Source organism: Ictidomys tridecemlineatus, chromosome 9 (assembly GCF_052094955.1).
Source record: "Ictidomys tridecemlineatus isolate mIctTri1 chromosome 9, mIctTri1.hap1, whole genome shotgun sequence".
Classification (NCBI taxonomy): Eukaryota; Metazoa; Chordata; class Mammalia; order Rodentia; family Sciuridae; genus Ictidomys; species Ictidomys tridecemlineatus.
In genome coordinates, this window is record NC_135485.1 from 121,153,609 (window position 1) to 121,171,607 (window position 17,999).

General features: G+C 37.5%; 1 protein-coding gene across 1 annotated transcript in view; it reads left to right on the forward strand.

The window, feature by feature from the left end:
- Dchs2 (dachsous cadherin-related 2) overlaps window positions 1–17,999 on the forward strand; it is a 258,908-nt gene that overhangs the window by 155,281 nt on the left and 85,628 nt on the right. Inside the window, exons 4-7 of the mRNA XM_078021990.1 lie at window positions 7,729–7,965; window positions 8,970–9,977; window positions 13,022–13,209; window positions 14,719–14,818. Of these exons, the coding sequence (XP_077878116.1) occupies window positions 7,729–7,965; window positions 8,970–9,977; window positions 13,022–13,209; window positions 14,719–14,818 (1,533 nt within the window). The remainder of the gene's footprint in view (window positions 1–7,728; window positions 7,966–8,969; window positions 9,978–13,021; window positions 13,210–14,718; window positions 14,819–17,999) is intronic.

Consider the following 17,999-nt stretch of genomic DNA (forward strand, 5'->3'; position numbering starts at 1 on the left):
TTCTTTGGGGTGATTATTCTTAGTTGAGTATAATGTTTTCATTTAATAAAAAAAATGAACATAAGAAAACTAGAATTATAGAAATAGTTACCATAAGAATTGATCACTTTCAGAAAGGAATTAACACTGTCTGACATTGCTAGGGGAGTTATCATCATCCTAATTTGTAGATGAGGAAAGTAAAAACATGGCAGGTTGGATGATTTGTCTTTGGTCATACACAGAAATCAGTGGGGTTCCTTGTGTTTTGAAACAATTACTTAGAGCTTGGCAATTGGTGAACAAGTATTTGTGCAACAAATATTAACTATCCCATCATTAGACAGGAATGTTGGGTATATTAGCATAATATGTACATATATTAATGTAACATCATGCCTACCTTTTTGGAACATAATGTACAAATGTATGTATACATATGTGTATGTATTATGAATGTGTGGATATGTACACATATATATTTATGTGGGTAAACATACACACACACATATGTATGTATATACTCTCTACTTCTAAGACTTTTATGAAATGAGAAATGGAGAAAAGTTAAAAGGGGATTTTCCCCCATCCTCCAAATCCTAGTGGAAAACCGATACTGGAGGACTTACCTTGTAAGTTCAGGCACATTTATAGTTTTGTTTGTTTTAAAAGGCTTGAAAACATTTTCCCTTTAAGGTATTTCTCTTTAGGAAGTAGAATTTCTGACCCTTCTCCTATGAACTCATTTCTCTGAATGGCCACCATATGCAAAGTTCATGCAGAATTTCACTGTTTACACATTAGCTACAAATTTTGTTGTCAGTTGCTTGCTTAGAACTGACATTCCTAGCCAGGTGCAGTGGCACAAGCCTAGGGTCAGGAGGCCAAGGCAGGCAGATGGCCAGTTCCAGGCCTGTCTCAGCAATTTAGCAGGCTCTAAGCAACTTAGTGAGACACTGCCTCAAAATAAAATATAAAAAGGGCCCGGGATGTGGCTCAGTGGTTAAGCACCCTTGGGTTCAATCCTCAGCACTCCCCCTACCAATAAAAAACTAAGAGTCCTTACTTACTTTTTTTTAAAACTCTATTTTATAGTTTACCATATGATACTGTGGCACATTTTGCTAATAATTTGAGTATTGGACACAATATTTTTTATGTTCAAACAGTTTTATAAAGACAGTTTCCACAGAACATGTTTATCTGAACCTCAGGGAATCATTTAATGGAAAATATCTCTCCTAAACAACTTGCTAGTCCTAAAATTTCATCCTTGAAGATTTTTATATAATAATGCTATTTTTTAGACAAGTGTCTTGTGTAATTATTTTTAAAGGCATGCAATTTAATTTCCAATCTAAATCTTTACTATGGTGTTCACATTTCCTTTATAGCTCTAAAGAAAGTTGGTATAGGCAGTCATGCATCACATAATGATGGGGATACATTCTAAAAAAACATGTGTCGAATGCACTAACACAGACTAAGATAGATGTAATATGTTATGCTTTGGATATGATGTACCTCAAAAGCTAATATGTGAAACAATGCAAGAAGGTTTGGAGGAGAAATGATTGGATCATAGCCCCAACCCAATCACTGAATTAATTCCTGATGGGATTAACTGAGTGGTGACTGGAGGCAAGTGGGGTGTGAGTAGAGGAAGTGGTTCATTGAAGGCGTGGCTTTGGGGTATATATTTTGTATCTGGAGAGTGGAGTCTCTCTCTGCTTTCTGATCACCATGTGAGCTACTTCCCTCTGCCACACTCTTCCTCCATGATGTTCTGCCTCACCTTGAGCCCCAAAGAATAGAGTCTGTCTTCTATGGACAAAGACTTCTGAAATCATGAGCCCTCCTCTACAGTTGTGCTGGTTGAGTCTTTTAGTTGCAGCAATAAAAGTTGACTAAAACGCAATGTCATTAGACAATATGATCTTATAGGACCACTGTCACACATGCGCTCAATCATTGATTAAAATGACATTTTGAGGTGCATGACTGCATGTGTCTTTTTTAGTAATATATTTTATTTTTCTAAACATCCTTTGAACTTTATATATTTTCTAAATACTAAGTTGACATACACTCATTGTTAAATATTTTTAAAGTTTAGGGATATAGCCGGGTGTGCTGGCAAATGCTTGTAATCCCAGTTGCTTGGGAGGCTGAGGCAGGAGGATTTTGAGTTCAAATCCAGCATCAGCAACTTAGTGAGGCCCTAAGAAACTCAGTGAGACCCTGTCCCCAAATAACATATAAAAAAGGGCTGGGGATGTGGCTCAGTGGTAAAGCACCCCTGGATTCAATCCCTGGTGAAAAGAAAAAAATGTATAGGGATATAAGAAGTAGAAAGTGAGATGTCTTGCTGAATACAGTGGCACACACCTGTGATCCCAACAGCTTGGAAACTTGAGACAGGAGGATCGCAAGTTCGAGGTCAGCCTCAGCAACTTAGTGAGGCCCTAAGCAATTTAGCAAGATTCTGTCTCAAATTAAAAAATAAAAATGGTCCAGGGTCATGGCTCAGTAGTTAAGTACCCCTGGATTCAATTCTTGGTACCAAAAAAAAAAAAAATGGAAAGAAAGTAAGCTATCCTATAATCTCATAATCTCCACCCCAAAGGTGACCTTTCTTGGCGTTGTTCATCTTCTTCCATGTTTCCCAGTGTGCTTATTTTTGTGGTTACCTCTATAGTATAAGTGTCAGTGTTTATATGAAAACTGTATGTATTGTTCTGTACTCTTAACATTCTCGCTTAGCAGGGTTTCGTGTATAATAATGCCCCAAGTGTTATCAGAAATAATTTAGGATTGAACATATAGAAAAAAGAGAGAAACTGTTTTAATTTTTCATTTTTATTATTATTAGTGAGTTTGAGCATTACAGTATTTATTGACATTTTGTCTTTCTTATCTATACTATCTGTGCTTATCTACCATTAACGTTTCCTTGTATTTTTCATCTAAATTATAGAAACCTTTATATTATGGACATTAAATTGTTTAAATATTTTTCAAATAATTTTCATGTTTTTATTTTATTAACCGATCACTGAGTGATTAGGGAGTAAGGAAGTGAATGATAAGAAATATAAAAACTGATATTTAATGTATAATGTATTCAGTTTATAGTAGGCACATATTCCCAGACCACTATAGCATCACAGAAGAGTGGTGTCTGGCTATCTGGAGGCAAGCAAAAGCTACCTGCATTAGGTGAGACCTGAGCTGCACTTTAAAATATGACTAGAAATCATCAGGTTGATGAAGAATTGTTCTGAGAAAAGGATATGGTAATTCAAATAGAAAAAGGGCACCATCTAGTCTGCAAATTATAAGTACTTCACTTTGCTGAAGGAAAAATTCTACATAGTAAGTCATGAGATGGGGCTACAGAAATGGAGGTTGTGCCAGCTTTCTTATCACTATGAGCAGAATACCTAACAAGAGCAACTGAGAGGAGGAAACGTTCATTGGGTACACATGATTTTAGAGGTCTCAGTCCATAGAAAGCCAAGTCCATTTCTCTAGGCCCGAGGTGAGCACATCATGCAGAAGGGACCAGTGGAGGAAAGATGCTCAGCTTTTGGTGGGGTCAAGAAGCAGAGAAGCAGGGGCTGGGGTTGGGGCTCAGGGGTAGAGCACTTGCCTCGCACATGTGAGGCCCTGGGTTTGATTCTTAGCACCACATGAAAATAAATAAATAAAAATAAAGTTGTTTTTTTTTAAAAAAAAAAAAAAGGCAGAGAAACAGGGAGAGAGAGGAAGAGACCACAGGAAGAGCAAGCCTTTCAGGGCACATCCTGGTGACCCACTTCCTCCAGCCACGCCCCACCTGCCTACAGTTACCACCCAGTCACGTGGATGATGACATTGATGTTACACATTCAAACTTGGATGGATTGATTAGGTTACTGCTTTCACAGTCCAATCATCTCACCTCTGAATATTCCTGCATTAATACAGGAGTTTTAGGGCAACGCCTCATATCCAAACTGAAACAGATGAAAGAGGGCTGATTTATGAATAGTTTGGTGTGTTCGGATGAGGCATTTGAACTGTATGCTGAGAACTTGGATAAATCTGGATTTGGATTTCAGGAAGACTGTTTTCATAGAAGTCTGAAAAATAGCCCAGAAAGAGTCAGTCTGTAGGTAGGAAGACTAGTTGTGCCTATTTGAGAGAGACATTCATTTTTTTTCAATGTCACAATCTTCAAAAGGGCAAAATGAGATCTTTCGAATTTTCCCTATAATAAGAATTGAGTTAAATCTGTGAGAATATATACCAGGGTGTGGGAATGCCTGGGGTTGAGGGGACTTTTTTATTTTCTTCTGTAAACAGTTCTGTATCATTGGAGTTTTATTTTTCGAATCAAGCACAAGCTTTTATCAGTGGACTAGTCCAAGGGGATTGAAGGGAAGGGAGGGGGGATGGGACAAGGGAAGAACAGTGGAAGGAATCTGATCTAAGTTTCCTATGTACATATGTGAATAGACCACAGTGACTCTCACCATCATGTAGAGCCACCAGACACTAATTTTAAAAAAAAAAAGTAAGTAAATAGCAGGAAGATCAGTAGAGTAGAGGGAAGGGAACAAGGTGAGGGAGGATGGGAGGAAGTACTGGGGACTGGATTAGAACGAATTTTATTCCATGCTTTTGTAATCATACCAAAATGAATCCTAATGTCACATAGGGCTAAAAATAACCAATAAAAAGAAAGAAAAAAAATAACCTCTGGAAGCCACTTGTGCAGAATAATAATATCTTCCTGTAAGGGTGAAGTAACGTTTGTAGTTGGAATTGAGACTTACCTTTCAGGCTTTCTGATTGTTAAGGTTAGCTTTCTGGGGTGGGGTCATACTCTTCTTTGCTATAGGTGTCTAAATAGCTGTCATAATGGGAAGGGGCAGTTCGAAGTTAGAAACCTGCATGGTGAATACTCTACAGTATTTCTGAAAATTCATTTCTTGCTTCCTGCTTTTAGAACGTGTAACGTAATATTTTATCTTCACTCAACTTAGCAAGCAAATGGATGATGACATTGATGTTACACTTCTAAGTCCCCATACATATTTTGTTTAACGATCCAGTCAAAGCTAAGAAAGATTGTAATTAATCACTGCCTGTTTTTAATATGTAAATTTTCAATTGGACTTCACCCCAATTTTAAAAATAAATAAAATAAATTCTATTTACCTAAAAAAAGCATTGGCTTTTAGAATGAAGCAATTTATATTCTTTTTTTTTTTTTTTAAGTACACCAATAACAGATAGGAATGATCTGAACTAGGAGTTTGTTTGAAAAGTATTTAGGGCTTTGGTGGACCACAAAATCAATTAGTCTGCTAAAGTTGGTCTAATAATAGTTGGTATCATTAGTAGTGTTTTGTAGTATCCTAATACTTTGGATTTGGACCTGCTTGGCTTGGTCAAATTGACCTGGAAATTGTGTTCACTCTGGAGGCCTCAATTAAGATGATCAACTTGAAGCATGTTCAGGAGAAGCAAACCATTTGGGAAATGATTTAAAATCAAGTTAAATAAGAAACTATTAAAGAACAGGGCAACTCAAGTATGTCTCAAATCATCACATTGCACACCTTGAACTGGTACAATTTTATGTGTCAATTATAGTAAAACTGGGCAGGGGGATAAAAGGGGAAATGTTATGGTTGGAGGAAGTCAGGCAAGATGTGTGACTTTATAATACATTATGCCAAAGAGAAATAATGCATGTTTCATTAAACCCTGAACAGAAATAGGACATAGGAACAGATTTTGAAAAGAAACAACTAAAATTTTCATACCTAAAAACTGGGTACTTCTGATGTGTTTACCAGCTTATATACTGGCAAAAAAAATTGCAGTATTCCATTCTTAAACTGATAGGATGATTGGTTAGACCATCAGAGTCCATAAAGTGCAACTGTATTTATTTCTATGTTTATCAATGAGTTTGCATGTATTTTCTTTCTTGTTAAACAAAACCAATAGGTTCATTTCCAAAGTTGGTTCCATTGTATCTATTTTCTTGCTTTCAAGCCAGTTACACATTTAATATTTCAATGTTAAATAATTAGTCATCTCAATTATTGAATCTCTCCCCAACTTAACCATAAATACCTCCTCCTCTCACACGCAATAGTCATAAGCCTCAAATACCACTCTTTCCCCCATGGCTTTAACACTTATTGAAGTTTCCTTACACACAGTTCTTGTATTATATCTTCTCACCAGCAAAGAGTAGAATCAATTGAAAAACAGAACTGCCCCATGTAATATTGAGTCAAGGAATGCCTGGAAGATTCATTTCAGTTTTCTCCTGAGGTCTTAGTGCCTGGCACCTGGGCAGGTTGTAACTATCCGTTACCCATGTTAGCCCCACCTGAGGACACATCAGACTCTGACTCCATTATACTGAGCTGGTGATGTGATCGTCAGGCCTGAACAGGCACCAGAATTTATGTTCTTCTGGTTGAGTTGACATGCTTCCAAAATGTCTAATGTTTAAGCCCAGGGGGAATACTGTTCTCTTGACAGAATCTGTAGCATCATTTTTCAAATACGTACAAGTTCTTTGGTTATAAGACGAGTGTGTCAATTCAGTTTCTCTAGAAAGATAGAACCAATAGAATGGGGGTGTTTGAATATGTATGCATGTGTGTGTGTGCGTGGATATACACACATGTCGATGGCCGTTTACATGTGTTAAATACATATGCACATCTATGAGGAGATTTCTTGTAAGGAATTGCATTGTGCAATTATGGAGACTGACATTTCCCAAGATCTGCAGGATGAGTTAGAAAGCTAAGCCAAGGAAAGTCAATGGTTTATTGCATACTGAAGACCAGCAGGCTTGAGACCCAGGAAGAGCTAATGTTTCATCAGAGTGTGAAGGTAGAAAAAAAATAACCAGTATTCCATTTTGAAGACAGACAGGAGGAATTCCCTCTTAATTATAAAGTGGTAAGTTTTTATGTTCAATTCAGGACTTCAACTGATTGGATAAAGCCCACCTATGTTAGGGATAACAGTCTACTGTATTCACTCTGAGAAGTCAAGTAATATCATACAAAAATATGGAATCAACCTAGGTGCCCTTCAACAGATGAATAGATAAGTAAAATATGGTATATATACACGATAGAATATTACCCAGCCATAAAGAAAGATGAAATTATGGCTGGTTAGTGGATGGAACTGGAGACTATCATGCTAAGTGAAATAAGCCAGTCCCAAGAAACCAAAAGCTGAATGCTCTCATCTGATATGTGGATGCTAACATACAATAAGGAGGTAGGGAGGGAAGAATAGAAGTTTATTGGATTAGACAATGGGGAATGAAGGGAAGGGAGAGAAGATGGGAATGGGAAAGATAGTAGAATGAATCAAACATAACTTTTCCACATTTATATATGAATACACAACAGTGAAATGCCACATCATGTGCAACCACAAGAATGGGATCCTAGTTACAATAAGTCATACTCCATATATATGTTAAAATATACTCTACTGCCATGTATATCTAAAAAGAGCACATTTTTAAAAAGAGAAAAAATTACTTCTCAGAGTCACACTCAGAATAATGTTTGATCAAATATCTGGGCACCCCATAATCCAATCAAGTTGGCACATAAAATTAAATAGCACAGCAGACTTAACAGATTAGGTGTTATAACTATCAGTATTTATTACATATTAACTGCTTATTAATTATTTCTTGCTCTCATCCAGGGATTATTTACTTAACATCATCTCTTAGTCATTTGGAACCGACTACTCTTTTTTTGATGGTCTGTGCCCAAGATGGTGGTGGGCTTACAGCTGCGGTTAATGCTGACATCACCATACACATCCTCCAGACAGCTCTGGCACCCGCAGAATTTGAAAGGCCTAAGTACACATTCTCAGTTTATGAAGATGTGCCTGAAGACACTCCTGTTGGAACAGTGAAAGCCAGAGAGTCCTTGAGTAAGTACTGCTGCTGCATTAAAAGTCCATGATTAAAAATCTTGCTGTTTTTTCTTGGGCTGTCCAATCTTGAAGAATGCTTTCCTTCTCTCCAGGCAAGATGAACTGAGGCAGCACAAGGTGCGGCTTGCTCTGAGTTCTCTCAACATTGTTTCTATCCATCCTTCAATTCCCTTACTAATAACAACAGAAATAGGTATTTACAAAAGGAAGCTTAAAACAGTGCAGAATATTTATGTAGAAAGTGTATATGTCCTCCCCAAAAACACACACTTAAAAAAAAATTCTTACAAAGATCCATTCCATTCTGTTATACTTTTTATCACTGTAGTATAAAAAGTGCAGCTTTCCAGGAAAACTGTACATCATCTGGCTCATTAAATAAGTTACATAGTATTTCAACTTAGATGTGTTTTCTTTAACCATTGCCTTTTTGCAGTCTATTTGAATATTTTTAAAGTTTTGTTAGTCCAAATACCATGTGAGCAAATATTCTTTCATAACTCCATTTTACACAGACAGAATGAAATCCTAAAAGGGAATTACGTCTCCAAAAAAGCTTGCCTTCCTCCTGGTCCCCTCCTTTCCTTTCTTCTCTCCTTCTCCTCCATCTCTGTGGGAGTTATGGCCCAGGCCTGGGAAGACATCATACAAAAACATCCACAGAAACTTAACTTGGCTTCCTTAAATATAGAGAAGATGGTATGCAAATTATTTTCTGAATATCTTTTCTTTTCACCTAGTGCAAAAAGATGAAGAAAGATAGTAAAACCTGCAGCTTGCTCTTTGTTCCCTGGATGTCCCCTTTGCCCACAAAACAAAACAAAACAAAACAAAACCCTTTAATCTATGCACCCCCTTTTCAACAGGCTTGGAGAATAGAGGAAGAAAGCAGACAGCCATTCCACAGTGCTCAGCATCTATGCAGCATAAGTTAATATTTCAGCATTTCCAGCATCTGCATTCCGGCGGTGTATAATGATTGCATTTCCTCCCTTTTTCAGATTCCTCAGAACCAATCTTCTACAGGATTTCCTCTGGCAACCTGGACGGAAGGTTCTCCATTCACCCTTGGCTGGGCACTCTTCGCACGCAGAAGCCTTTAGATCACGAAACGCAGCCCGTGGCTGTCCTCACGGTCCAGGCGCAGCTCGGCAGCTCCCCGGTCTGCAGCAGCACAGAGGTCAACATCACCATAGTGGACGTCAATGACCACCAGCCCGAGTTCCTCAGAGCCTCGGAGGAGATCAGGATTTCGCAGACCACCCGGGCTGGCACGGCCGTGTACGTGGCTCGTGCAGAAGACCAGGACAGCGGGCTGAACGGGCTCATCCGATACAGCATGGCAAGCCAGAACCCAGGCATCTTCACCATCGACCGAGGCCTGGGGGTGGTGTACCTCCGTGGGAGCCTGGGAGGGGAGGTCCTGCAGAAACACACCCTGACCCTCATGGCCCAGGACCATGGCGCCCCTCCCCGGGCCTCCCTGTTGATGCTGACGATAGTCGTCGAGAAACCAGAACAAGCCCCAGCCTTGACTTTTGAAAACCTGGTTTATCAAGTGGAAGTCAGTGAATCCCTCTCGCTGATGACACAAATACTGCAAATACGGACGCACCCCCAGCCCACGACCTCGCAGACCATGTACTCACTGGAGGCCAGTGTAGACGCTGCTGCGTTCGGAGTCCACCCCTACACGGGTTGGATGTATCTGCGGCGACAGCTCGACTACGAATCCACACGAACGTACCGTTTTAGAGTGTTCGCCGGGATCCCCGAGGACAGATCGTGGCAAAATGTGAGCGCTTCAGTCATTGTTCATGTCCTGGATGAGAACGACAATTCCCCGACCTTCTCGCGTGATGCGTTGTTTTTGAAAGTTGAAGAGAACCCTATTCCCCCAGGGGTAATAGGCAAAATTACAGCCATTGACCCAGACTCTGGAAAGAATGGACAGCTATCCTATTTTCTTTTGTCTGATGGAAAATTCTTCAGGATAAATCCTAATACAGGTAGCATTTTGTAGCTTCCAGTTACTCCTTTAAAGTTAGGATTGAGAAAAAAAAATTAGTTATAGCATTAGTACAAACATTCAGATAAAATGAGTTTTTAGTAGATGAAGTATCTGATTATAGTATTGTGTAACTTTAAAATGAAGTTAAAACGGAAAAGAATTTCACCTCTAATGATTCATCCTTCTCTTGGTTCTGCTCATATATTGCCAATACCATCTTGTGCCGTATAATGACACTTTGGTCAACAGGGAGCTGCATAGATAACAGTTGTCCCATAAAATTACAATGGAGCTGAAAAATTGCTATTGCCTATAATTTATACTGTAATTTTTCTATGTTTAGATATATTTAGATGCACAGATTCTGACCATTCTGTTACAATCGCCTGCAATATTCAATAGGGTCATATGTTACACGAGTTTGTAGCCTTGGAGCAATAGGCTATGCCATATAGCCTCTATCATCTATGCTTCTGTAAGCACATTTCTGATGTTTGCACAGTAAAGAAATCAGCTAGGAACACATTTCTTAGAACATATCCCCATCATTAAGGGGTGCATGACTATATAAGCTTCTTACACTGAATGAGAGGTACAGTCAGAATTGGATTAAATAAATCCTGGGAAAGGTTTGTTTTCTTTGCCAACCAGTTTTTTTTTTTTATTTGCAGATTTTTTAAAAAATCACTCCAGCATACATTGTGAAATATAAATGTCACAAACATAAAGTTAGAAAGTAATCCATTAGCTGAGATTTTAAAATCACCCCAGGGATGCACACATGTCCCCATTCTCATTTTGTTAAGGGAACCAGGGGGGGAAAGGGGGAATAATTACAGTGGCGTAATTATTTTTTTGAAGTCTTAATTTAAAAATTAAATATAAAACATTTTATTTAAAAATTTATGCTGTATGAATTTACAAGGACTTTAGTCTCTGCAACAAGATGTGTTTATTCTGCAAATACAGAGCTGGGAAAACTGAGAATGAGATAGCTGTGGGAAGGTCAGAGAGCTACTCAGAAGTTAGAGGAAGCCACCTAGCTGTACAATCGCAGAAGGCTTGAAATAGGTCCCATCCTGGCTAATGGTGCCCCTATCCTTTAGTGGGACAGGATTTGAATTCAGTTCTAATTAGCTTCAAGCCTTTGTTCTCTATTCCCCACGTGTGAAATGGGAGAAGGTGCTTCTTCCTTCTGTAGGTGGAGCCTCTCATCAGCCCACGTGGCTTCTAGGAAGGGTGCAGACTGGATTTCAACCCCCAGTCACTTTGTAAACTGGTGCGCCTTCTGGAGGGCATGGGCTGCACAGGTGTGCGGGAGAGTCCTGCTGCCACTTTATTCCATATGGCTGCTCATTTCCAGATCTTCTATTTCACCTGGATTTTTTTTTTAAAAAATATGCAAACTACAGCAGGTGACCCCATGGTCTCTTTTCTCCTATAATTATTCAGTACCCAGATTCAGAAGACCTAGTGTTCCATCATGATTTTGTTCATATCAGAGCTCAGTGCCCTTGCCTTGAATAGAGGCGATAATTCCTAACATGCATCACGTCATGCTCTGAGGTTGTTAGTGAGATGAAGTCATGAAGGGGATTGAAATCCAATGTCCTGATAAACTGTTCTCATTTGCCAGGGACAGTGTGGCAAGGCAGGGCTGGAAGGCGTCCTTCAGAGCGGGCAGGCCACCTTGTCTCCTCACCCTGGTACACCAAGCAGTCTTCTTACTGACGTGGATGCCAGTTCCCATTAAACCCTGACTTGGCGTCACCAGTGCCAGCCCCAGGCTGTGGCTCAAAGTCCTTTTACCTATTTTTTGAGAGAAGATCTCACTAAGTTACTTAGGGTCTTGCTAATAGACCTCTAAATAGCTGATATATGTCCATCAGAGTTGTTTCATAAAATAAAAAATCTGTTTGTCATTCAGGATTTGGGGTTTTTCAAGGAATTACAAATTGGAACTTTAAAATACAGTGATGATGTGATTTTTATTAAAATTACATTTATGGTAAACACTCTTTAAATAGACTTTATAAAGTAAATAGTAGCAGTAAACTCTGCATTTAATCTCACCAATCCAGAGACTTATCCAAATATGAATTTTCTCCTTGTTTCAGCTTTTATATACAATGGTATTTTATTTGAATTAAGAGGAGAATATCTTAGCAATGAGAATGTTGGTTGATAGTTGCTTCATGTTTACTTTCTCACAAATAGATTTCTTGAAAGACCTTAGAAAACTAGTGCTTTGCTGAGCTCCACAGCAGGAGATGGGCTATTGGAGAGAACTTGGCTTCAAAGACCCTTGGCAATACTAAGAGGCAGTTACAATTTTATGCCTCAGTCTCCATGGCTAAACCATGTAGGAATTTACGAAATATGGCATAGTTGTAGGCAAAAATATATGAAATAAGGATTATAAAGCATTAATAGCTTTGGGGGAAGTCACTACTCATTGTTACACATATGCTTTGTGGGACAAAAATAAATACATGTGTATATGAATGAAAAACCATTGCCTAAAGAATATGATTTTCAGGAAAACATTTGCCATCATTTGAAAGTAATGATAACAACTGCTGAGAGTGTGATAATTCACAGCTTATGAAATGCTTTTTCTTATGAAACAATTGCATTTGATTCAGAGAGCAGCCCCAGGAGGTAGGCTCAAAGAGAATGTTAGGTGGGGGACCTTGGACCCAAAGCCAGAACTTATATCATAGCTCAGATGCTTTCCATTGTTCTATGTGGCAGCCTATAATGAACAATTATTTTAAATCTTTCAAATCATTTTTTTGTGTATGTGTGAATTCACAGTTTCTTAGTTCAAAAGGTTGATGGCAAATAATTTGAAATACCAAAGTAACCAGGAGCAACTTCAGGAAATTCTTCCAACAGTAGCATGAGCCAAACTAAGTATGTGGTCTTGGGAGTTGTACTTCTGCTCAAAGCTTCATCTTTGATTTTCCTTCTCTGGATTATTTTTGGGTGTGGTCTGTGATACTAGTGTCCTTGTCCTTTGCTCTGCCCTGTATTCCTCAGGAGAACTGATCGGCTGGTTGGCATTGGATCGTGAGCATCAGGTGCACCATCAAATGACTGTGCTGGTGACGGACCATGGCTCCCCACCACGAAATGCCACCATGGTGGTTTATATCACAGTTACCGACATCAATGACAACAGGCCATTTTTCCCACAGTGTCTCCCTGGAAAAGAACTTCACATCAAGGTTTGTAAAGTAGCCTTGCCGTGGATTTGTTAGTCATTTAATGTTTTGAGCACCATCTTGTGGTAATTCATGTGAATTTATCAAACTGGCCTTGGTGGGGCATTGCATAGATTTCTAGATAGAAATTGTAAATATGTGGGGTTTTTTTCTTAAAAAAAGACATTTAGAAAAAAGAGAATAGATATTTATGCTCTTTGGAATCACCTCCAGTTGTTTTCTAAGGAGGAATGTATTCCTGCCCTTTGCATACAGATATGATTACCTCGGTTCAAGTAATGCTCACACATGGATTATTTAACCACTGGTTTGCTTGCACCTTTTTGAAATCCTTATGAGCAAATGATGCACATCACTAAGATGGGAAGTTTAGAGCATGGAACAATCTAAAATTCTAAAATGGTCATTTTAAACTTCTAATTACATTTATATCATGTACATTTGTATGTTTTTGCATCTTTTCCAAAGTGTACAGCATAATTAGCATATTAATTCATGTACATAGTAAGTGAATATATCTTGGAGGTATTTGTATACTTGTAATTTTTTTCTTTTTTCTTTTTTTTTTGGTACTAGGGATTTAACACAGAAGTGCTTTACCACTGATGTATTTTTAATTTTTCTATTTTACTTTTCTTTTTTTGAGACAGGGTCTCACTAAGTTGCTTAAGGTCTTGCTAAATTGCTAAGGTTGGACTTAAACTTTAAATCCTCTTACCTTAGCTTCCCAAGTTGCTGGGATTACAGGCATGTGCCACCACACCCGGCTGTAATTATTTTTAATAGATGCATTGTACAAATAAAAAGTTTGAGAGCTACTGCTCTAAAATAGTCAAATTGGACAAACTGGGCTCAAATATACACACTGAGCAACTGAAAAAAAGCTATTGAACATTTAATAACTTTAAACTAATCTTCTGAAACCATATTTAAAGAAAAATTATCCCAAAGCCAAACAGTATCAGGTAATTATATAATTTGCAATTCTATCATATTCTGTGCTTAATTGGAGAGTTGAACTCCACATGTGCATTTCAAAATATTCCAGAAAAATTCCTATTAAGAAGATATGTTTCCTGTGAGAGGTATGTTTCCTGAAATAAAGGGCCCTATTTATCTTAAGCATATTTTGAACTATAACAACTACCTTTTAAACAATGACCCGAGAAGGTGAGAATGAGATGCTAAAATTCTTTAAAAACATCCAAAATAGATAACTGTTTTGTTCATTTGATTTCCATCATTTTAATTAATTTATTTATTTGCAGAATTAGTTCAAATGCCCCTGATAATTTGTTCAAACTGAGTAAAAGATTTAAATTTGTAAGGTGGATCCTTTTCATGGACTTCCACCCATGTAACTTTTCTTATGGTAGACATTTAGATGGTACATGGATTTTAAAACAGTTTTTAAAAAGGCATAGTATAATGTGTCCTTTCATTTAAAGGCCCACTGATGCTTCTTTTTAAAATGTTGCTGTCTTTTTTGTAAGCCATGTGTTTTTGTGACAGGTTTTGGAAGGTCAACCAGTAAATATGTTGGTCACAACTGTTTTTGCAAAGGATCTTGATGAAGGAAGTAATGCAGAAGTTCTATATTCAATCTCTGCAGGTAAAACTTACTAATATTAAGTCTGAATGGTTTTCAGAATTTCCTCTGTCATTTATAAGCTCTCTATCTTCTTCTAGGAAGTGGCATCCTATTTTAATTATTCAGAATTCTCTAGTTAAATTTGAGTATAACAAAATTAAAAACAAAATTTATTTGCTATTGCCAAGAATCACTTCATTTAAAAAAAAATAATCTTATGAGTTTAGTGGAAACTTTTCTATGTCCTAAATAGAAACCATCCACCTTAAATGAGTAAGTTGTACTAATCCAAGGTACAGATCAACTATTACCAGAAGGCAAGTAGTAGCTAGTAGATAAGAAATGGTAGTTAGTGTGTTACAAGTGCCAAACATCTATGAATCTCTATGAAGAGGGACTGCTCTTAACATCAGTGTAAATAATACCTACTGGTACTGTACCATAAATTATTACCATGTATGTGTTGTGTATGTGGGAACTTCATTGCAACAGTTTTACTTTTATGTCTTAAAATTTGCAGGCCTCAGATTTTTTTCTGGTGATTAGGTTTAGTTTGCATTGTATCTTAGACCATTTTAAAAGACATTTGGTGCTTTGACTTGTTTGACACAGACAATAAAACAAGAGACAATATTGCCATTGCTTGCAGATAATTTGACTGTCTTCATGGAAAACCCAAGATGTACTACTATAGGCAAAGTATTGGAATTAATAGGGTAGTATATTTTTTTCCCAGAGCCACGTTCAAAACTCACTAGCACTTTTTAAATTAGGCAGTTTTTCAAAGATCTCATTCCTTGTAGTGAATCCATAAAGAACCACAAGGTGAGGGCAGATTCACTGCAAAGCTAATGAAGCTTAAGTTTCAAGGTCCTTGACTATGTGGCCTTCTCCAGGAAAGGGGGGTGGTAGGCAATTTATACATTTTTCTCTAGGAGGACCCCTTAAATTATATAAACTTCAGAACTTCCTAAATCAGCATCTGTGCCTATTAAGAGGCAAAGGGAAAATTCCAATAAAACTTGCATAAGACCTGTATGAAGAAAGTTACAAAATATTAATGAAGACAAATGAAAAAGGCAAATGAAATAAATAGCCGACCAATGAAGTTAAAAACTGAGTCATATTCATACTTAGGAAGTCTCTATATCCAAAAGATGAAAATGATTTAAATATATAAATTTGGTGTATTTCCCATTGAAACCTCACTGAATTTTGGTGGAATTTGACGAACTGATTCTGGAAGTCACATGGAAGAGCAAAAATCACTGAATAACTAACACAATGTCCAAAGAACAACTAGGATAGTTACCCTCTGTAATTAAATCCCAGTGGCTTAGAAGAAGGCTGGGGGAGGCAGATCACGAGTTTAAAGCCAGCCTCTGGAACTTAGTGAGGCCCTGAGCAACTTAGTGAGACCCTGTCTGTAAATAAAACATAAAAAGTGCTGGGGATGTGGCTTAGTGGTTAATTACTCCTGAGTTCAATCCTCAGTACAAAAAAAAAATTCTGTAATTAAGACAATATTGCATTGATTTTTTGATTAACAAATAGACCAGGGGAAGAATAGAGAACTCATCCCACATAAATGGAGACTTGTATGAAAAGATATACTATCAGCAAAATAAAATTATATATCTACCTATCAATCTATCAAAGATGAGGTAGTTTAAGTAGGAAAATCCTTGAAATATTGCAGAAGAAAATATGAGAGACTGATTTGACATTAGCATTGAGGGCAAAGAATGATTTTTAAGCAAGAAAAGCAAAAATCTACAAAGAAACAGATCCATAAAGCTACATTCAAATTTTAAAAAGGAGCCTGAATCATCAAAAGCATGTTCAAACACGCTCAGCCTTGTTGGCATAACTACTCTGAAGAAGAGTGGATGATATCTGATAGAATTGGGGGTGTGCTCACAGTGAGCCCTTGAAGTTTCATGTCTACCTCAGAGAAACTCAGATACGTGCAGAACAAGACCTGTAGCAGAATATTTATTGAAGCATTGCTTGAATTGCTTACATAATATGGTAAAGTACTCTACAATGAAATTGAGTGTATGGAGCTGTGCATACATGATTCTGGAAAAACCTTGAATTTTATATAAAAAAGGCAGGTTACAGAAGATAAAAACGTATCTTACTCTAAAACAGTGGTTCTCAGTTCATTGTGTCTCCTCTTTTAAGGGAAGTTCCACATGTTCCTCTCATCACCTCCTGGATCCTGGGCAAGTTCTCCTTTCATGTTCCTATGCCCACATCCTGATTTCTTTACCTGTAAACATTTTAGAAGCTCTTTCCTATTTTGCAGGTCACGTGAACAGTGTTTTGGAATAGTGATTTTGCAGAGATAATGAGCCTACTGCAGCAGATCTATCTGATATTTTCACTTAATTTTCCTTTTTGCAAAACTGGTACATTATAATTTTACATAATAGTGGGATTAGAAGAACTATATTTAAAGACAGTTATTCTTTCTCCTTTTAAATTTTATTCTTAATTTTTTGTCTTCCCATTAATTACTGCTCAGCTTTTCTAGTCTCGTAATTTTTTCTAATCTGGTCCCAGGAAGGAAAGTGGCTTTTCAAGCATGCATTCAAAGATTTTCCTCTGGTAATTAGGTCCGTAAGACCAGTAAGATCTTTGTATTATATTTTTTCCTGTTTTATTCTGAGCAGGGAAAGAGAACGTGGTCCACCTATGAAAAGCCACAGGGGTGAAGAGGAACACACATGCACGCATCCTTACGTTGGGCTATAATCCTGCTGTAATACCATTATTTAAAAATAAGCAAAACCATGTTATGCATATTTTTGAATGTAAGGAATAGATACATAAACCTTCACTTCAGTTAGGTAAAGTGGCTTTCTATGGATAAAGAAGAAAGGAATGAGCTCTGGAGGTATATATAGGCCCACTGATTTCTTTATACTTGGTCATTTCATTTAAAATCTTGAGGAAATGTTGAGAATTGATCAGCCTGGTTTCCAAAATAACTTTTAGGATGTAACAATGTAAAAATGCAGTAATTTTTATCTCATTACAAAATAGAGGCAACTACAAAATATAATAGAGAAACAAGATAAAAATTAGTGAAATGGGAGCAGAGATTTGAATCATATTTGTGAGAACACGCCACAGTATTCTGGTGAGACTAAAGTGAGTGCCTTATATCACAGAAATCGTAACTAATAAATGTTAC